This window comes from Propithecus coquereli, unplaced genomic scaffold (assembly GCF_000956105.1).
Source record: "Propithecus coquereli isolate 6110/MARCELLA unplaced genomic scaffold, Pcoq_1.0 Scaffold146, whole genome shotgun sequence".
NCBI lineage: Eukaryota > Metazoa > Chordata > Mammalia > Primates > Indriidae > Propithecus > Propithecus coquereli.
Genome location: NW_012138969.1, coordinates 109,901 through 128,388, shown reverse-complemented (window position 1 = coordinate 128,388; position 18,488 = coordinate 109,901). Strand labels below are relative to the sequence as shown.

Sequence of the window (18,488 nt, the reverse complement as noted above, 5' to 3'; positions counted from 1 at the left end):
TATATTTTGTAAGTGTACCAAAGCTTTTCTTCATTATTAACATGTTTATGTCATTTATATTATTTCGGGATTAATAAAATGGAGAAATAATCAGTGTGATAATTTTCATAATTTCACACTAGATTCAGGTCACTAATAAAATCCTTTCAGAATATGTAAAAACTTAAGCAAATATTAAGCTATTTTCATATCATTTAAATATTTTTATACCCTTCTTTGTGGTACTTTATGAAATGCTAATATTCTCATAAAATTCTTTCATTTTATATATTAATCTTTATTCTTATTAACTTCAAACATTGTATCTTTTATCATGAACTATTTTAAAAGTAGATCTATGTCATTATCATTGTTTTTCAGTGTATGACTTGATTATGAAAGGATGTGAAAAGTTCTTACAGTTCCATGAAGTTTTTTCCATATACATGCGATCTACTTTAGAACATTTTTCCTTTAATTTTCCAGAGTATTGAGATTCACTCTCTTCTTGATGTGCTGATTAGAAGTGAATTGACTCCGTGTAAGAAGTTGTAAAATTGTTCAGATTTGCATAAAAACCTGAGAAAAATTAGTATACCTCACTTAAAAAACAAGCGCCCTTATAGGATGATACTATTTGAGCACTAAAGTATCCTCTATGCAATATGCATAAATGATACAGATTTGGAGGTGATCATTCTCAACTGAAAATATCACCAGGCTTCTCTGACGCAATTCCTATGTCATATATTGTCCGCTAATGTTTGCATCTGTCACCTGACAAGGATGGGTATTGAGATTAAGTCATTCTCCCTTGGCTCGAATAAGTGCCTGTGTGCCAAAATAAAAACATAAAATGGCTTGCTAGTGATAATACAGTCTTCTTGGAAAAGAACTGTTTATGCCAAAAGTAAAAATTATTAGTGAAATTTGGGTCCTCAGAGTGATGACAAAATTTATAAAAACATTACACGAGTGGTGTCTATTTTCTTCCTTTTTGTAGCATGTGTAAAACTGCCTGATAAATATTAGTAGGTATAATTTTTAGAGTTTTATCAGGGTTAAATACAACTGTTACATTCTTGCTAACAGTTAATGCTCATCATTTTCCACTTAAGGGCATTAAAATATTTTGTTATTTTATAAGACATTTAATAATTCAGTTGGAAAAAAAGCAGATCTGGTTTTGGCATAGACGAATCCTCGCCTTTTTAAATTAAAAATGACCATTGTTTTTTTCCTTTAAGTTGGTCCAAAATCCTTACATCACGGTGCGCAGCGATGGGAGCCTCCATATTGAAAGAGTTCAGCTTCAGGATGGCGGCGAATATACTTGCGTGGCCAGTAATGTTGCTGGAACCAGTAACAAAACCACCTCCGTTGTCGTGCATGGTAAGAGACACACCCGATGTGATTGTTTCCAAACCGTGTTCAAAGTTGTGTTCATATATTTTAATCAAATAACTCTGTTCCTCTAATTACAAATAAATACCTCCCCTACTTTTTGTTTTTTATTTCCTGAACAATATCTACATTGTTAATGTTGTTTCCAGATTTCCCTTTCCTGTGTACACAAAAAGACATTCTTGGGAGTCGCCAGCTGAGTCTGGCCAAGGGCTTTTGTAAGTGGTTTCTTAATTGATAAAAGTGAACTCAGTTCTCAAAGAATTATGTTTAAAAATGCATTTTAATTTCAGGCAAGCTGAACTTATTATACCATCCAAATCGCCTTTTCTTTTTGGATTGTGCAACAGGCCTGTCCTTACTAATGACCCCTTTGTGTGTGAGCTAGAAATGACCTAAGCTTTTCTAAAGGTCATCTCATGTGCTCCAGACAATCTTCTTGCATGTTAAATAACTTAAAGGTCACAAATAAGAAAATCCAGAAGCTATCTTTTTCCATTTATGACTAACAGTTACCAACTTTTTACATCTTAATAAATAAGTGACAGCTTCATAGTTTAAGAAATTATCATAACTTTTGTATGTATTTCCTTTAAAAACTTTGCAACATTGCTTTTTAAAAAATGTAGTATTAAAAATAGTTTTGTGTACAGGGATGAATAGCTTAGAGAAGAAAGTAGCACAGAACACTTATTTTTAGTAGTTGATTCATTCTTTATTTAGAACACAAATTGGAGAACCCAGTAGTTTTCAAATTTTGTTGGGTATGTTGACAATTTCAATGAATGCAGACCACCTTCTTTTTTATGCCTGCTTCTTATTTTAAAGAGCCTCTCTCACCTCTCTCAGTTTTATACCAAGTCTCCACCAACATCACCTTAGGTATTCTTGGAGAAGTATTACTTTAAAGAAATACCGAAACAACACTAAATTAGTTATAGCCTAAAAGAATAAATGCATACTTCCAGATTCGATATGGTTGTGTAACTGTTTTTCAAGAAGACCAGACCATAGATTTCCTAGACAGTGCTTTTGGAATGGTTTGAGAATCTAGTATAGGAATACCCTCATGTCATATCCTTTTGGCTTCTAGTGACTGCTTGGATTATTGTGTTGAGAAGGATTCTGAGGTCAAATTTTCACTTGGGTGAAAGAGTGACAGGACTAGTTGTGATATCTGCCAGATCTGAGAGTTGAAAAGACAGACAAAGCAATGATATGGTTTATCATGATGCAAAAGTTTTAATAATCAAAAAGTAAGGGGTCATTGCATAGCATTTATTGATCCATCTTTGTCCAAAATGAGCAGCTAAGTAAAAAAAAAATCAACCTAGCCATTTGGCACCAGCTAAACCTGGGAGCCACGTGGCAGATGGATGTGATGCTGCGTCGTAGCTTCTCCAGGCCTCCATATTCGTGTTGATTAGCGGTGTTGCCCTTTCATCATTCTGCCTCTCCACTTTTGAGAATATTCACCGAAGGCTCTCCACAAATTCTTAAAGAATGAATGAATGAATGCAAGTGTAAGTGCCAACTAAAATGACAAAGCAGTTCGACTGTCATATTGGTTTATGCAGATTGACAATCTGGAAAGAAATGTATCTTCCATATCCAAACCTCATCAGATTTCAAAACTGTTGCCTAAATTTGACACTTTTCTGTATTGCTGTCACACTCAATAGGCATTTAAAGAAATGACTTATTCCATGTGGCCATAAATTGACAGCACAGTTGAAAGTTGAATATTCCATGATGATTCTGAAAATTAAATTTCGTGCTTTAGAGAGTAGCCTGGAATTCTTATTTAGGGAGGGGGATTTGCTGCCAATTCTTTAAGAAGAAATTATCTAAAGAATAAGCCCAGCTATAGGAAAATATGAGTTTGTAGTATATCTAATCTGAGCCTCTCAGGGAATTTTTTTGCACTGAGGTTTCTGATATCTCTTGTTCTAGCAAACTTCTACTCCAGGGTAGTTATGATAATTCTGGAAAAATTTGATTTTAAACAAAAGATGTGATGAGTGATTGAACTTCTGGGAGCAGTTCCAGTCTCATCTTTCCAGAAGATGGATAGGAAATGCATGGTATATATTGGGCGTTTACTGTTTTCCTTGCACTGCGTTAGGAACTTTCATATATGGAAGATTCTTTAACAAAAATCATTATTTGATTATTGTGATATACACAGAATTGAGTGATCTAACATTAATCCTTTTCCTCTTACTTCTACTCATATAATGTTAATTCTTTAGTTGCTTTCTGAAGTCAAAAGTATGTTATTCCTCTTACTGAAAAATATTGACTTAGAATCCTGTATTGCAGTCTTAAATGTAAACTTCTAAGATCTTTCAAGTTTTACTGCTGAATTCTTTTTAAGAAAACAAATATTTTTTTCTAAGTTAAATTTAGTAGCTTGCTCAGTGATTTGTGTGTATAGACAGATATTTAATAGGTAGTGATTAAACAGCCCATTTCTCTGGGGTGGGCTTATGTCAGCTCACCGTAGCTTAGTGGGGAATGGACAGTGATCAAAGATATGCGTAAATGTGTTGTTCTTAGGGTATAATTCTATCTTGGGTTTCCAGGAAAAAATAATTTTTCCTCAGTCCTCTCCTATTTTTGTTAGGAAGGTCAGCTTATTAGACATGACTTACTGCTTGATTTTAAGCTTTTATTAAATTTTCCAGATCATAACTATCATATTTTCTTTGGTATACTCCCTTACATACTCCCTACCTTTCTATGAGAAAATGTTATTGTTAATCTTTACAAACGTTAAATATATACTGAAAATGTTCAACTTTAAATGTATGATGCTAAATGGAAGAACATGTGCTCAGATCTGAATCCTGCTTCCCTTTCCAGTTCTGCCAACCATTCAGCACGGGCAGCAGATACTCAGTACGATTGAGGGCGTTCCAGTAACTTTACCATGCAAAGCAAGTGGAGTGCCCAAGCCATCTATCGTCTGGTCCAAGGTGAGTGATATATCTAGTCATATTTCCTGAAGAGCAGAGTGTGAAGTTCACTTGGAAATTATCCCCAAAGTCTTGAGCAGGAGAGCAGGGGAATGAGGCATGGAGGAGGGGAAGTTCTTAAAGGGATTCATTGAGCTAGTTTCCTCTGTGGCTGGGCTGATAACCTTTAACATGCTAGGAACCCTCCAAGAAACTGCATAGATGTACCTCAGAAGGATCCCTCTGATGGACAGGAAATGGGGCGTTTATACAGGACACATGGCCCCCAGACGAGTTAACACCCCTGCACTTTCTGGCTACCTGTGCACAGGTGAGTGGCCTTCTGGGGCTTTGGTAAAGCCCCGAGGCAGGAAAGAGGAGACTTAGTGCATGATGTATGACTCTGAGAGAGTACGTGGAACTGTCCACTAGAGCTGCGCTGAAATTGAGGGCTGAAGGGGTGTGGCAAGGGGCGGAAAACAATCTGCTGCAACATGGGAAGTGCTTAGGAAAGTTCCTGGCACGCAGGCTGTGCTCTCGAAGGGTGCACTGTTGTGTTGCTGACACTGTTCAAACATCAGGTAGGCGATTTCACTAAAGACCTTTTAAGGCCCCTTCCAAGTGATATGACTGTGTGATTTTCCTTTTTATAAAGTTCTGTGGTATAGTCACAAATTCCATGTATGACTAAAAATCGTAAGACACGTATACGAACTCATGTATTCCCCTCTGTATCCCTGTTATGTAGTTGTCCAGCTTTTACTTGTATTTGTTTGTTTGTTCGTTTTGGTTTACTTCTACTTTTGCAGTGAGGAAAAACCCATCTCCTGAGGAAATCCTTTCCATCTTTGAACAGCCCCGAAGATGGCATATTTTCTGTAAATTAATTTGAATCTGGTAGATAAAGTAACCTAAAGTGATGACATAATAATTAAATGTAGTACTTGTATAATTAGCACTGTTAGTGTTTCGCCATACCATCTAGTTCTATTCATTTAAAAATCTCTGAAATATGGAGAAGTCGATATTGGCATCAGTAAATAAATTAAAAAGTTAACATTTTTTAATTCTGGACACAGAAATCAAAATGGTAAAGCTGATCTTTGAACTGCATAGTATCTGGCACTGAGAAGAAGTTTAATGTATTTTAAGGAAAATGCAAAAATGGAAATTTCCGGACTGGCCTTTGTGCTGCCAAGTGCAGAGGTTAAGAATTTAAGCTCCAGAGCCTGACTGAGGGGTTCCAATCCCGCCTCTACCACTAGCTGGCTTCGTGATTTTAAGCAAGTTCCTCTACCCGCCTCTCCCTGTGCTTTAATCTCTGAGCTCTAAAAAGTGGGGCATGGTGGTTCCTACTCATAAAATCGTTGTGAGCATTAAAATAGTTTATTCACATGAAGTGTGGTGCCCAAAACAGAGCCTGGTGTAGCTTAAGCACTCACTGCACCATCCATTACTATTACTGTTATTCTCTATCTTTTTAAATAGCTCTGGAACAAAGGGCACATGGAGAAATACCATTTTTAGTATTTTTATTTGTCTAATTTTTCTTAAAATACCTTTCTTCAAATTATCATTTTTAAAATTTAGTCTTTTTCCCCCTTGGAGATGTTTTCTTTCTCTTTTCCTCTTCCAGACATTAAGTCATTCTTTTACGATCTTAAAAAACTTTGCTTTTTGTTGTGTTTTGCAGAAAGGAGAGCTGATTTCGACCAGCAGTGCTAAATTTTCCGCAGGGGCTGATGGAAGTCTGTATGTGGTGTCCCCAGGAGGTGAAGAGAGTGGGGAGTATGTCTGCACTGCCACCAACGCAGCTGGCTACGCCAAAAGGAAAGTGCAGCTGACGGTCTATGGTGAGAGCTGGTGGAGGAATGGGGTTTTTTTGACATTGTCTATCTGTGCCAAAACTCACAGTTCTTTCCCAAATACTGTTACCAGATGGCTGTACCCCTAAAGTGAATCACTCCCCCAAGTTTCTATTTTCTACAAAAATGCATTTTTTATTGCCAAGCAAAATCACCTCTACTTAGATTCTGATTTTAAGGAATGCGATTGTATAGTTCTTCGGAAAGATTTTATGGTGTTTTCCCAAGAAGTATGCTTATTACACCCAGCCCTCTTCAGTAATACCATTTAGTTAAAACTCTTAGTAAAGCCAAACCTCAGCTATGTCTTGGGTAGTGCTCTGCCTTGAGGGGTTACTTTTATAGATGGTAGACTCTAAAAGGACATTTCAACTGAGCTCTTGATTGTGTTCTGAAAGGAATTGTAGAGAAGGGAAACTTTCTTGTCATTTCACTTTTAGCTCTCACAATAAAAGTATTAATGGATAGTTTTAGATAAGTCCTGAAACTTTGGAATAAACAGCATCTTTTTATAAATTATTGAAGGACATTAGTAGTCCACACTTTAATGTAAATTAAACTCTGTTTTGTATTCAATGCTATTTCCCTCCCAAAACGTGTTTATTTTAGTAAGGCCCAGAGTGTTTGGGGACCAACGAGGACTGTCCCAGGATAAGCCTGTTGAGATCTCCGTCCTTGCCGGGGAAGAGGTGACGCTTCCGTGTGAAGTGAAGAGCTCACCCCCACCCATAATTACCTGGGCCAAAGAAACCCAGCTCATCTCTCCGTTCTCTCCAAGGTAGGAGATCTGGGATGAATCACAACACACAAAAACATACCCAACTTCTTGAGACAGATGGCTGTGCCTGTTCAGGTTTTCAAATGTCTCAAAAAATAGCTTTTAAATTTGAGGTAATTCACGTGTACATCTGAGCCTACGGAAACTATATATAACTTCTAAATCATGCTTCTGACATCTTTAATACCAGAAATGCTAACATTCAGCTTTGCCGTAATTTCCCACTGGTACATTTTACAAGGTAGTTATTAAAATGGTGCAGACTTGTATGTAGATTCCCATTAGCTCAATGTGTATAACACGCATAGAATTCCATTAATCCCATAGAAGCAATAAAACACAATAGAAACTCTGATGTCTGGGATTTGACTTTCACTGGATGGTTTTGTAAGTCTTCTTAATTAAACCCTTATACAAATAAAGGCCCATTGAGACAATACCTTGTATTGAATGGGCTAAGTGACATGGCAAGAAGAATGCCAGAGCTTTAAGAATACATCCTTTGTTGACATCCAGCAATGAGTTTAAAGTTATCTCTGCCACTTAAAGCTTGCCTCAAACTTTTGGCAATTTTTCAAGGGATGTCTCTGAACCTCATAGTTCTATTTGCAAAATGGGGATGATACTTACTTGAGAGGATTATATAAGATAATGTACATTTAACATCCCCTGTTCTCAGTTACTATTTTATGTCAATACCATGCCAAAAATTACTGGTAGAATAAGAATCACAATCCCTAGACTGTAATTAACTGTCTCTTAGACTTATTGATATATAATTACGAAGATATAAATTTGAGTTAGTGTTTCCCTACTGCTGGTGGGGAAAATAATTAACAATTAAATTATTTTAAATTACATACTTAAAAATCATATAAATAGTTATATAATTTAAAATTATGTAAATAGTTATGTAATTTTATTACTTTTTAAAAATTATTTTGACTATTTTGAGTAAAAATACTACCAATATTACAGATAAAATTAAATTTCTATTTTTTCCTTCCCCAATCACAATTTCTTTTGGAGCAAACGTTGCCACAGACTTGGTATGCATCCTATACATACATTCTTTAACAGTATAGAAAATGGTTTTCTGTGTTTTTAACATTTCATTTTGTGTTTCTGTTTTCAATTTGCCATTGTAACATATTGTTATTTTACTACCTGCTTTGTTAAGTCAACATTTGTCTACTACTATACATATAGATTCAGTTTATTTGTTTTTAACTACTACATGCATATTCTACATTTTATTTTTCCATTCTAGTTGGTTTATTCTTTCTCTTTTTCTCTTCCTTCCTTGTTTTTTTTTTTTTTTTTTTTACAAGCAAGTCTTTTCAGTGACTATCATTTTATATCTCTTTTTATATACACATGCATGAGTTTCTTTAGGACCTAAACCTAGAACTACAATTTATGGTCACAACGAATTCCTATTTCCAGCATTGTAGACATTGCTAAATTGCTCTTCAAAGGGGAGTATCTATTTACCCATCCACCATCAGAATATAGGTGTACCTATTTCCATGTTCTAATCAATGCATGGTATGGACTGACTTAAAAATCTTTGCCAGTCAATGGGTATGAAATAATACCTTGGAATTGTTTTAATTTTCATGTGACTGACTTCACGTGAGCTGGGAACAGTTTTAACCTGTTTGCTGGCCATTTGTGATACTGGTGAATTAGCTGTAAATCTGCTGCACAGTGTCCTGGTGACTTGTCTTTTTCTTATTGAATATAGAATTTTGGTCTTTGTTCTTGATAACAATCTTTTGTCTGTTGTATGTGTTGAAAATACCTTCTCTAAGTCTATTGCTGGAGTTTTAAGTTTATTTATGTATGATGTCTTTGGTTGTACAGAAGTTTCAAATTCTTAAGCAGCACAATGTATTAATCTATTTTTTTTCAGATTTGTACTTTTTGTGTCTTCTTAACATGAAACAGATTATAAACATAACCGCCAATGTTTTATTCCAGTATTTTAAGTTTTGTTTTTCGTATTTTGGGCTCTCATCTATATGAATTTTTATTTCTTATATAACATTAAGTAGTGCTCTAATTTTACTTATTTTTCCCATTTGGAAGGCCAGTTGCCCAATGTCATTTTGAATAGCCAATGGTTTTGTAAGTCCTCTTTCCTAACTTTTTGTAATATCACCTGTGATGCCCATTACATGTTGAGTTCTCGTATACACTTAAGTCTTTTTGGAGGTCTCCGTCCTTAACTATTAATCCATTTGTGTGTTTCTGAGCCAATATCACACTTTGTTTGACTTGGCTTTATAAGAGCTGTGATGAGGTAGGTCTATCTAGCTTCCACCCCCCCCCAAAAACTATTTTAACATAATTTTATGTAATTACATTTTTATATGTATGTCTAGTTCATCCAACTACATTATTATTTGATAGGAGGAATATATTCAAAATATGTTTGAGAACATAGGTACCTTCTTTTGCCTTTATTTTAACACACTAAATATTTTTTGAAATATTGTAGAAAAAAATAAAATGTCCAAAATAAATTCAAAGTTTATTAAAATATACATTTTCTTTGTATAGCTGCAACTTAGTAAAGAGGTATACAATTATTTAATGATTTTGGACCATTAGGTTAGATTGAAAGATAAAAGTAGACTAATTTTGTGTTTTCAAAAGCATTATACTGAATATACAAGGTATATATGAAAATTCGTGACCTTTAAGGTGTATGTATATGCATTGCAGACGGTAGAATGCTTGCAAAAACTGCTCGCAGTGTAATAATTTCACACTGAAGTGCAGCTATGTACGGGATGTTTAAATTCTCATGTTCTTTGGTATACTATGTGGTTTCTTTCTTTCAGACACATGTTCCTCCCTTCTGGTTCAATGAAGATCACTGAGACCCGGATTTCAGATAGTGGGATGTATCTTTGTGTTGCCACAAATATTGCTGGGAATGTGACTCAGTCTGTTAAATTAAATGTCCATGGTGAGTTTTGAAATAAAGGCATGTGAGAACCCTATCAATGATCACAGGGAAATTCATAATCCCAGTTTCTTTGACAGTTAACCTCCAAATTATATGTAGAGTGATTATAGAACAAGTTTTCTAAAAATATGAGACTTCTAAATTTTTTCATTTACTCTGAAAAGTTTATCTGCTGTCTTTAAACATCCTTCCTTTTTTTGCTTTTTCAAATGAACTGTATTAAATTTTTGGATCTCAGTTTTTCTAGTTGTTCATAGTCGCTCATGACTATTGTTATTGATATACAGTAGAAAAAATTATGTGTTTAAACTGGTGGCATTTTGTAGAAGCTAATATGAAATTTCAAAGAAGAATGTAATAGTATTTAAATAGTCATTTTCAATATTTAAAGAGCTCAGCAACTGAAAAACAGTCTGCTTCCTAAGGTTCTTTGACTAATTTATACCTCTCTAGTTAGTCTGCTTTATTCCTCCAATTTACCACAATCTGTCCAGTTATTTATTCATTCAACACACTGAGTGCATACTCTAACCCAGGTATTGTTTAGTTGACAGATATTCAAATATCATAAGAAAAATTCCCAGAAAGTATTGATCTGATTTCATTCTCAGATCAATCACTATAATTGTGTCCTATTGACCATGGAGTTTGAAATCAGATGAGAGTTCTGTCATTTACTAGCTGTAAGGCATTAAACATATTATTTAACCTTTCTTAGTTTTAGTTTTCTTGTTCATAAAATGATGATAATATTACTATTAATAGTAATTATAGATTGTGAGTGACAACCTTTAGAGAATGTTCATTAAATATTAAATTAAAGAAAAAAGATAGGGAAATGAGGCTTTTTAGAGATGTATGGTACATAAATTCTAATTATATACTTATGGTTCAACTCGATTCTACAGTACACAATGCATATATGTGGAAACCAAGAATCTCGTGCCAGTGTTTTGATAAATTACCTCTTTTAAATTTCTAAAGGAAGATGGATAAAGGCTCTATGATAGAGGCTCTATGTGATTTTCTTCTCTGAAATTAGCAAAGGCTCTTATGAGAAACTTTTCTTATTGTCCGACTAATCCTTCCACAAAGAATAAAAACTGAGTACATAGAAATGCTTTTTGTTTTTCTATATTATACAAGTTATCTGGATTGCCTTTTAAGAGAGTTTAAAAACCTTAAGTTATTTATAAATTAAAGGAAACCTGACATTTTTAAATGCTTGCTATTCCTCAAGTTTGAAACTAAGCATTTTATATTTATTTTTTTCCTATAATCCTTGCAATGTACTGGTACTGTAGATTATTTTGCCTGGATTATCAAGAAACAGCCCTCAGGAAGTTCCCCGGCTTGCCCTAGATCACACAGCTAGTAAACGGTCCAAACCCAGGTTCAAATCTTGAGATTGTTCCACTTTTCCATGCTGCCTCTTGGAAAAGAGCTCTCATTTGGAGGAAAGGAAGGAATTTTGAAAAATTGGATTATTATTAATACTCAATTCTTATTTCTAGTTCCTGCAAAGATTCAGCGTGGCCCTAAACATATGAAAGTCCAAGTTGGTCAAAGAGTGGATATTCCATGTAATGTTCAAGGGACACCTCTTCCTGTAATCACCTGGTTTAAAGATGGGAGCACCATGCTGGCTGACGGAGTGCAGCATATCAGCAATCCAGATGGAACTTTAAGCATCCGCCAAGCCATGCCCTCAGACGCTGGCGTATATACATGTGTTGCTACTAACATAGCAGGCAGTGATGAAACTGAGATAACACTACATGTCCAAGGTAGTGTTTGACACAATAAAATATATGTACAGTGGGTGTGGAGTTGGGGGAAACCCCTGGAGTCTATATAGAATAGTCTTGGATAATCTTAAATCACTTTAGCAAGATTTTTATATAACTCTTGTGACTCTTTAATTTCGAAAGGGGAATCATTCCGGAAAGAAATGAAGCTATACTATTACTAAACCCACATCCATTTTTGTATGTTCACTTTTGAAAATGAAGTTTACCATGGATGATGTAGATAATAGAAACAATCCTAGATTATGCCCCAACCACTGTTTTTGGTTTGGGAGAAATTGTGGACAGAGTGAGTTGGAGTAGGATTTCACCTCACGGTGGGGTTCACTCAAAACAGATCCCTGGAAAATCCAGGTCTGCTACACCACTATTGATGTCGACCTTGTTTTGAGGATTTAAAGATCAGTATTTATTCCTTCAAGCAACAAACATTTATTGAGCTCCTGCCAGGTGTCTATCATGTTTTAGGTAGTGTTGAGAAAGCAATGACAATGGCAAAACACTTGCTTTCATGAGCTGTTCCAGTGCGAGTAGACGGAAAGCAAGCAAACACGTAAACAAGAAATACAGATTCTGAGAAGTACTGTGCAGAAAATTAAAATAGGATGATGGTCCTGGCAGTTGGCTACTTTATTTTATTTATTTATTTATTTATTTTTTTTTTTTTTGAGACAGCGTCTTGCTTTATTGCCCAGACTAGAGTGAGTGCCATGGCGTCAGCCAACTCACAGCAACCTCAAACTCCTGGGCTCAAGCGATCCTCTTGCCTCAGCCTCCCAAGTAGCTGGGACTACAGGCATGCACCACCATGCCCAGCTGATTTTTTCTATATATTTTTAGTTGTCCAGCTAATTTCTTTCTATTTTTATTAGAGACAGGGGTCTCACTCTTGCTCAGGCTGGTCTTGAACTCCTGACCTTGAGCGATCTACCCGCCTTGGCCTCCCAGAGTGCTAGAATTACAGGCATGAGCCACCACGCCCGGCCAGTTGGCTGCTTTAGATTGGATTATCAGGCAGGATTTCTCTAAAGTGGTGATATTTAACAGTGAGATCTTACAGACTGGGAGGAACCAGCCCCATGGAAATAAGTAGGAAGAGCATTCCTGTCAGAGGGAATACTAGTAAAAAGACAAAAATAAAAGATAAGCAGATATAGTACTTAGTATAATACTCAGTACAGTCTTAAATAATACTACTGTACTATTAGTATTGATTAATTATTAATACTATACTAATATTAGTATAGTACTAAGGTACCTGGCACACTGAAGTTCTTTTTGGAGGGTTGGCCAAAACATTAATGGAGAGGCTGTCCTATTCATTCATTCGACAAATTTTACTGGTTGCTTATGTTTATAGTTGAATGGGAAAGATCAGCATTTATAAACTAATCTCACAAGTACATAATTACACACTGGTTAGTGCCATCATGAAATGGTGGAAGAATGTGCATGAGGTTTTAACAGAAGGACAAACCAGAGGTGGCTTCTCTGGCGTGGGTACATGTCAGTTGAGAGTTGAAGCAGGCGAAGAAGTGAGGGGCAGCCTTTTCAGGAGAAGGTGGAGAGAAGCTTCTAGGATAAGGACACAGAATGTGAAGAGGAGGGCATGTAATATTTTGGAGACACTGGGTAAATCAATCAATCAAGGCCAGCTGGCTGCATTCCATCCAGACTGAGGGCTGAGTAATGTGTGAAGCAGCTGGAGATATAATCATGGGTCAGATTATCCAAAACCTAGGAAACCAGATGAATGAGTTTGTACTTTATTCTAAATGCAGTGAAATGACTTCGAGGAGTTATAAATGGAAAGTGATATGGCTGATTTGGGATTTTGAAAGATCACTCTTTTAGGAGAGAATCATTTTACTAGAGAAGGTTAGGGGTAATTGCTGTAGACTATCTCAGTAGCTCAGGCAAAAGATGATGGTAGGCCGGGTGCGGTGGCTCACGCCTGTAATCCTAGCACTCGGGGAGGCCGAGGTGGGGGGATTGTTTGAGCTCAGCAGTTCGAGACCAGCCTGAGCAAGAGCGAGACCCCGTCTCTACTAAAAATAGAAAGAAATTAATTGAACAACTAAAAATATATAGAAAAAATTAGCCGGGCATGGTGGCACATGCCTGTAATTCTAGCACTCTGGGAGGCTGAGGCAGGAGGATCGCCTGAGCCCAGGAGTTTGAGGTTGCTGTGAGCTAGGCTGACGCCACGGCACTCTAGCCTGGGCAACACAGTGAGACTCTGTCTCAAAAAAAAAAAAAAAAGATGATGGTAGTTGGAATGGGGGAGAGAAGGGAATGGACTAAAGAAATAATTAGGAGAGGAAATCCTCAGGACATGGTGATGGATTGGATATGGGGAGTCAAGGAGATGGCGGTCTCAAGAATGACTCCCAATTTGTGAAATGAGTGGATGGTGAGGCTGTTCAGAGAGACAGGACGTACTAATAGGGTGCACTCGAGAAAATACAGGTCTGAAACTGTATCCCATAGACAAAATGAGTACAAGTAATGATTTTAATTAGAGAAGTCGATGATGAGATTTGTGTTTCAGAGACAGTATTCCAGGGACTGTGTAGAATATCAGTCCAAAGGGAAACGTGTTTTAGAAAAGGATCCTAATAAGAAGTCTATTGAAATAGTTCTGGTAAGAGAAAGTAAGGATTGGAAATAAGCAATGACCTTAAGGATGGAGAGGAATATACAGATACGTGAACATATATGGTACTGTGTGATTGGATATGGAAGTCAGGAGTAGAGAGAACGAAAAATGAGTGGGCGGACCATAATGCCTTATCTGAAAGAGTAAGGGAAAGAGAACAGGATCATGGGAAGCATGAAATAATGAATTTTGGTTGGGGAATTTTGAATTTAAGGTCCTGAGTCACATCTAGGGTAGAAATGTCAAGCATCTGGAACTATAAGTCATATTTAAAAGAAGAATCAGGAGAAATAGCAACTCATCAATGCAGGTGTTTGTTGATGCCTCAGGAGAATTTAAAATTGCCCAAGGAAAGCTCATGATAATGCATTTATTTTTCCAATAGAACCACCTACAGTGGAAGATCTAGAACCTCCCTATAATACTCCATTCCAAGAAAGAGTGGTCAGTCAACGCATTGCATTTCCGTGTCCTGCAAAAGGTGTGTAATACTCAGAGATGTAGGCATCAGCACAATGTTATCTTGTTCCAGGTTTCTATATTAAACCCCAAACATCATCTTTATAAAATTCCACTTGTCAGTCCTTGTTACAATATTTGGGCATAATAGAAACTAACCCCTCTTTCAAATAACAGCTCTTTGAATAAGCATTTTTGCCTCCCAGGTATTTTATTTCCTTCCATGGAAAGACCTTCCATTCTTTCAAACTTGCCTGATCTAGTATGTTTTCCAGGTAGTTCATGTCTTTCCTGCTACTTATTTCATTCTTTTTTTTGGCAAGGTTTCTCTTTAAAATGTGAGAGCTAGAGCTATTCAAAATATTCCAGATTTATCTCAGTCAGTCAGAGGTATGAATTAGAACTATCCCCTTGTTTGTTCTGGAAACTTCTAACTCTTTTCCTAGACCCACTCTCAACTAGTAATTCTTGGGCCAGGTTATAACTTGTCTCTTGGAGCTTTCTTTATCCAGGCTCTTCTTCTCCTTGAATTTCTGGGCTTTCTATCCTACCATGTTTCCTGAAAAGAGATTGCTATTTTCTCTCCTGGGCTGGGGAGCAGGGGTGTGAAAGAGGCATTAAGAGGCATTGTCACTCTCACCTTTATGATGGATGCCAAGTAGGTGATTAAGAGCATCCTCTCTTTCGGGTGTACATTCATCTGCAGTGATTCACACCAGGTTTGTATCAGTTCTGGCAAAGTCCAAGCAGTAGTCTTTCCATAACCTCCTGGAGGGCCCCAGGTGGCTGGTACCGTTTGTGCTCCCACGGGTGCTGCTTAGCACTTGTTTCTGGATGCAGCAGCAATTGAAGGTCCTCATGCTGTGTCTGTTTCTGTAGCAAGCTTTTGTGTCTCTCAACAGTAGCAGTCACCAGTGATTACTCTGTGTTCTACCAATATTAAAAGGATGATAACTTTAACAAGCTTTTCGGATATCTAAAGGATTATCAGTAAGTATTCCCAGAGCCAATGAGAATCAGGGAGGCAAGGCCTGGAGAGGAAACCTTCTTCGGAAGGGTGTAAGTTTAGGTAGCGCTGTGGGTGCTCCCCATCGCTGGATGCTCCCAGTGGCACTGTTGCTCACGTTCTCCACTGGATCCCTCACTCCCAGGATGGTTTCTTTGTTTTGACTTCCCCTTTCCACTTTGAAAAAGCATCTCTTCCCAGCTCCTATTTTCAGCTGGAATATAATGCCTGAGTTAATTTAAAGCAGCTAAGTACCTTTTAATTATATTCTGTATGAATTTCATTTTGACGATGGTCATTCTACCATTTATAAATTAAAGATAATGCAACTACTTTCTTTTATTTTTTCATTTACTTTTTTATTAATTACCTCAACAAATATTAATTATGAAGTCTGACTGAAGTCCATAAAGGAATGAGTGTGATATAGGGAAATGATTATAATGTCTTTTTTTTCTTGACAACAGGGACAGGAAACTGGAGTTCATCAGTTTACCTTCTCTTCCTCATAAGTCAATATTTTACTATGAGCACAAGTAAATAGGCCAATCTTTTATTTTTTACATAAATATAACTTTCATAGTCACTTCTATAAGTCTCTAACTCAGTTTGAGTGTCACCTCAATGACACATTCTGTGTATTTCTGTCATTCTTTTGTATTTATCCTGGATTATATGTCAATCTTTTAACATTATTATCCTTTAATATAGGATTATTAACAATGTCTGATGTAATCATATGATTTTATTTAATCTGTTTTCTTTTTAACTTCAAAGAGAGTAAGTGAATTTTTAAAGTACTTAGAATAGAGCCTGGCACGTTGTTAGCTAAGTAAATACATTCTTAATATAAAGTTAATGTTTGTCTGTTTCCAATATTCCTTTTAGCTCTATTATACATTCTAAGATAGTTTTGTCATTTTTTTCCATGAGCACGTCACTTCCGTTCACTCTCTTGGTCATAAATATATCCAGGAAAGCAATTCTGCTCACTGCTTTCTCTACTTTCTTTTCAGGAATTTAGCTGTTGTTCTTTGTTTAACAGAATGAAATCTCCAAAAGATGTATGGATAGTAGAATTTCCTCATCTCTACTGTATCAGGCCTTTTAAAAAAGTGAATTATAAAACATCATTTCTGCACATCACTTATGTACTCTATTTGGTTGGGCAATCTTAAATATTTTTGTGACATATCTTATTTTTGTCGGTTATTTTTGCTCTGTCTTTATTTTACCACAAAACTCTTCCCATATCTAGTCAGCAAGATTAATACAGTTTTTTTTCCTGCTCATCACTGTGAACTCACCAAGAAAATACTTTGCTTACTATCATCCGAATGTTTTGATAAAAACAACTTCATTCAGACTTTACAGTAAAGACCGTAGATCTCTTAAGACTGATCAAGAATTAAAGGCATTAACTACCATACTTTCTTCAAATTTCCATGCCAGGAGAAATATCTTGAAAGTAGCATAGTACCTAAGAGTATAAATTGGAGTCATAACAAAAATCTTATTTCTCCTTGATATATTTGGTATGTAATAATGATTTCTAATTTTGTTGTAAAGTATCACAAGACATTAATTTCCTATTTAGGTACTCCTAAACCAGCCATCAAATGGTTACACAATGGTAGAGAGTTGACAGGCCGAGAGCCTGGTATTTCTATCTTGGAAGATGGCACGTTGTTGGCTATTGCCTCTGTTACACCGTATGACAACGGGGAGTACATCTGTGTGGCAGTCAACGAAGCTGGAACCACAGAAAGAAAATATAACCTCAGAGTCCATGGTATGTATAGATAAAATGCTAAAATCATATAACTAAATATATTAACAGTTATCGATTCTTACATATTTAGATTATTCTCTCGATGTAGTATTAATATTAATGTGAATAGCTATGTTAACAAACAGAAAACTGATAATCTTATTTCATTTTCTTTTACTTAAAATTTTATGTAGTTTTTTTTATTGTGATTTTACATCATTCAAAATTCAAATGGTAGAAAAAAATGCATAGTAAAAAGTGTCCTGACCCTGAGCTGAGCCATCTGCTATCCTCTCTACAGTCCAGGAAAGTTATCAATTTTGCATGTATATGTGCATGTGTGTATGTGTGTATGTGTGTGTGTATTTATCTTAACAGAGATATTGTATACATAAACAAGGAAATACAAATGTATACAATTTTGTCCTCTTTTACTTATAAAAAGTACAACATTTAGTAGAACATTATACCCATTACTCTGTTCTTTGTCTAATTTACTAAACAACCTATCTTGGGGATTATTCAATATCCCTAACTGTATAGCATTCCACTGTATGGTTACACATGGTTTATTTAACCTTCCTGTATTGATGATGAGCATTTAGATTTTTAACAGTTGTTTTCTATTGTAAGTAGCCCCTCAGTGAAATCTTGTACATGTGCCATTTTGCATGAGTAAAAGGGTATGTACATTTTAAAATTTGATGAATATTGGCTTCCGTAGACACTGGGAAATAGTCACTCCTATTAGCAAAGTGGTGAGTCCCACTTAAGATCATAGCAACTTGTATTTTGAGTGATATGGGGAATATATACGTTCTCCCT

The 18,488-nt window shown here is 36.0% G+C and overlaps 1 protein-coding gene across 1 annotated transcript in view; it reads left to right on the top strand.

The window, feature by feature from the left end:
- Positions 1 to 18,488, top strand: part of LOC105806753 (hemicentin-1-like) — a gene marked incomplete at its 3' end in the record, with an annotated part of 144,142 nt that overhangs the window by 25,426 nt on the left and 100,228 nt on the right. The window contains exons 6-14 of the mRNA XM_012639958.1: positions 983 to 987; positions 1,227 to 1,371; positions 4,249 to 4,361; positions 6,034 to 6,193; positions 6,815 to 6,983; positions 9,833 to 9,960; positions 11,475 to 11,747; positions 14,813 to 14,908; positions 17,490 to 17,684. Of these exons, the coding sequence (XP_012495412.1) occupies positions 983 to 987; positions 1,227 to 1,371; positions 4,249 to 4,361; positions 6,034 to 6,193; positions 6,815 to 6,983; positions 9,833 to 9,960; positions 11,475 to 11,747; positions 14,813 to 14,908; positions 17,490 to 17,684 (1,284 nt within the window). The remainder of the gene's footprint in view (positions 1 to 982; positions 988 to 1,226; positions 1,372 to 4,248; positions 4,362 to 6,033; positions 6,194 to 6,814; positions 6,984 to 9,832; positions 9,961 to 11,474; positions 11,748 to 14,812; positions 14,909 to 17,489; positions 17,685 to 18,488) is intronic.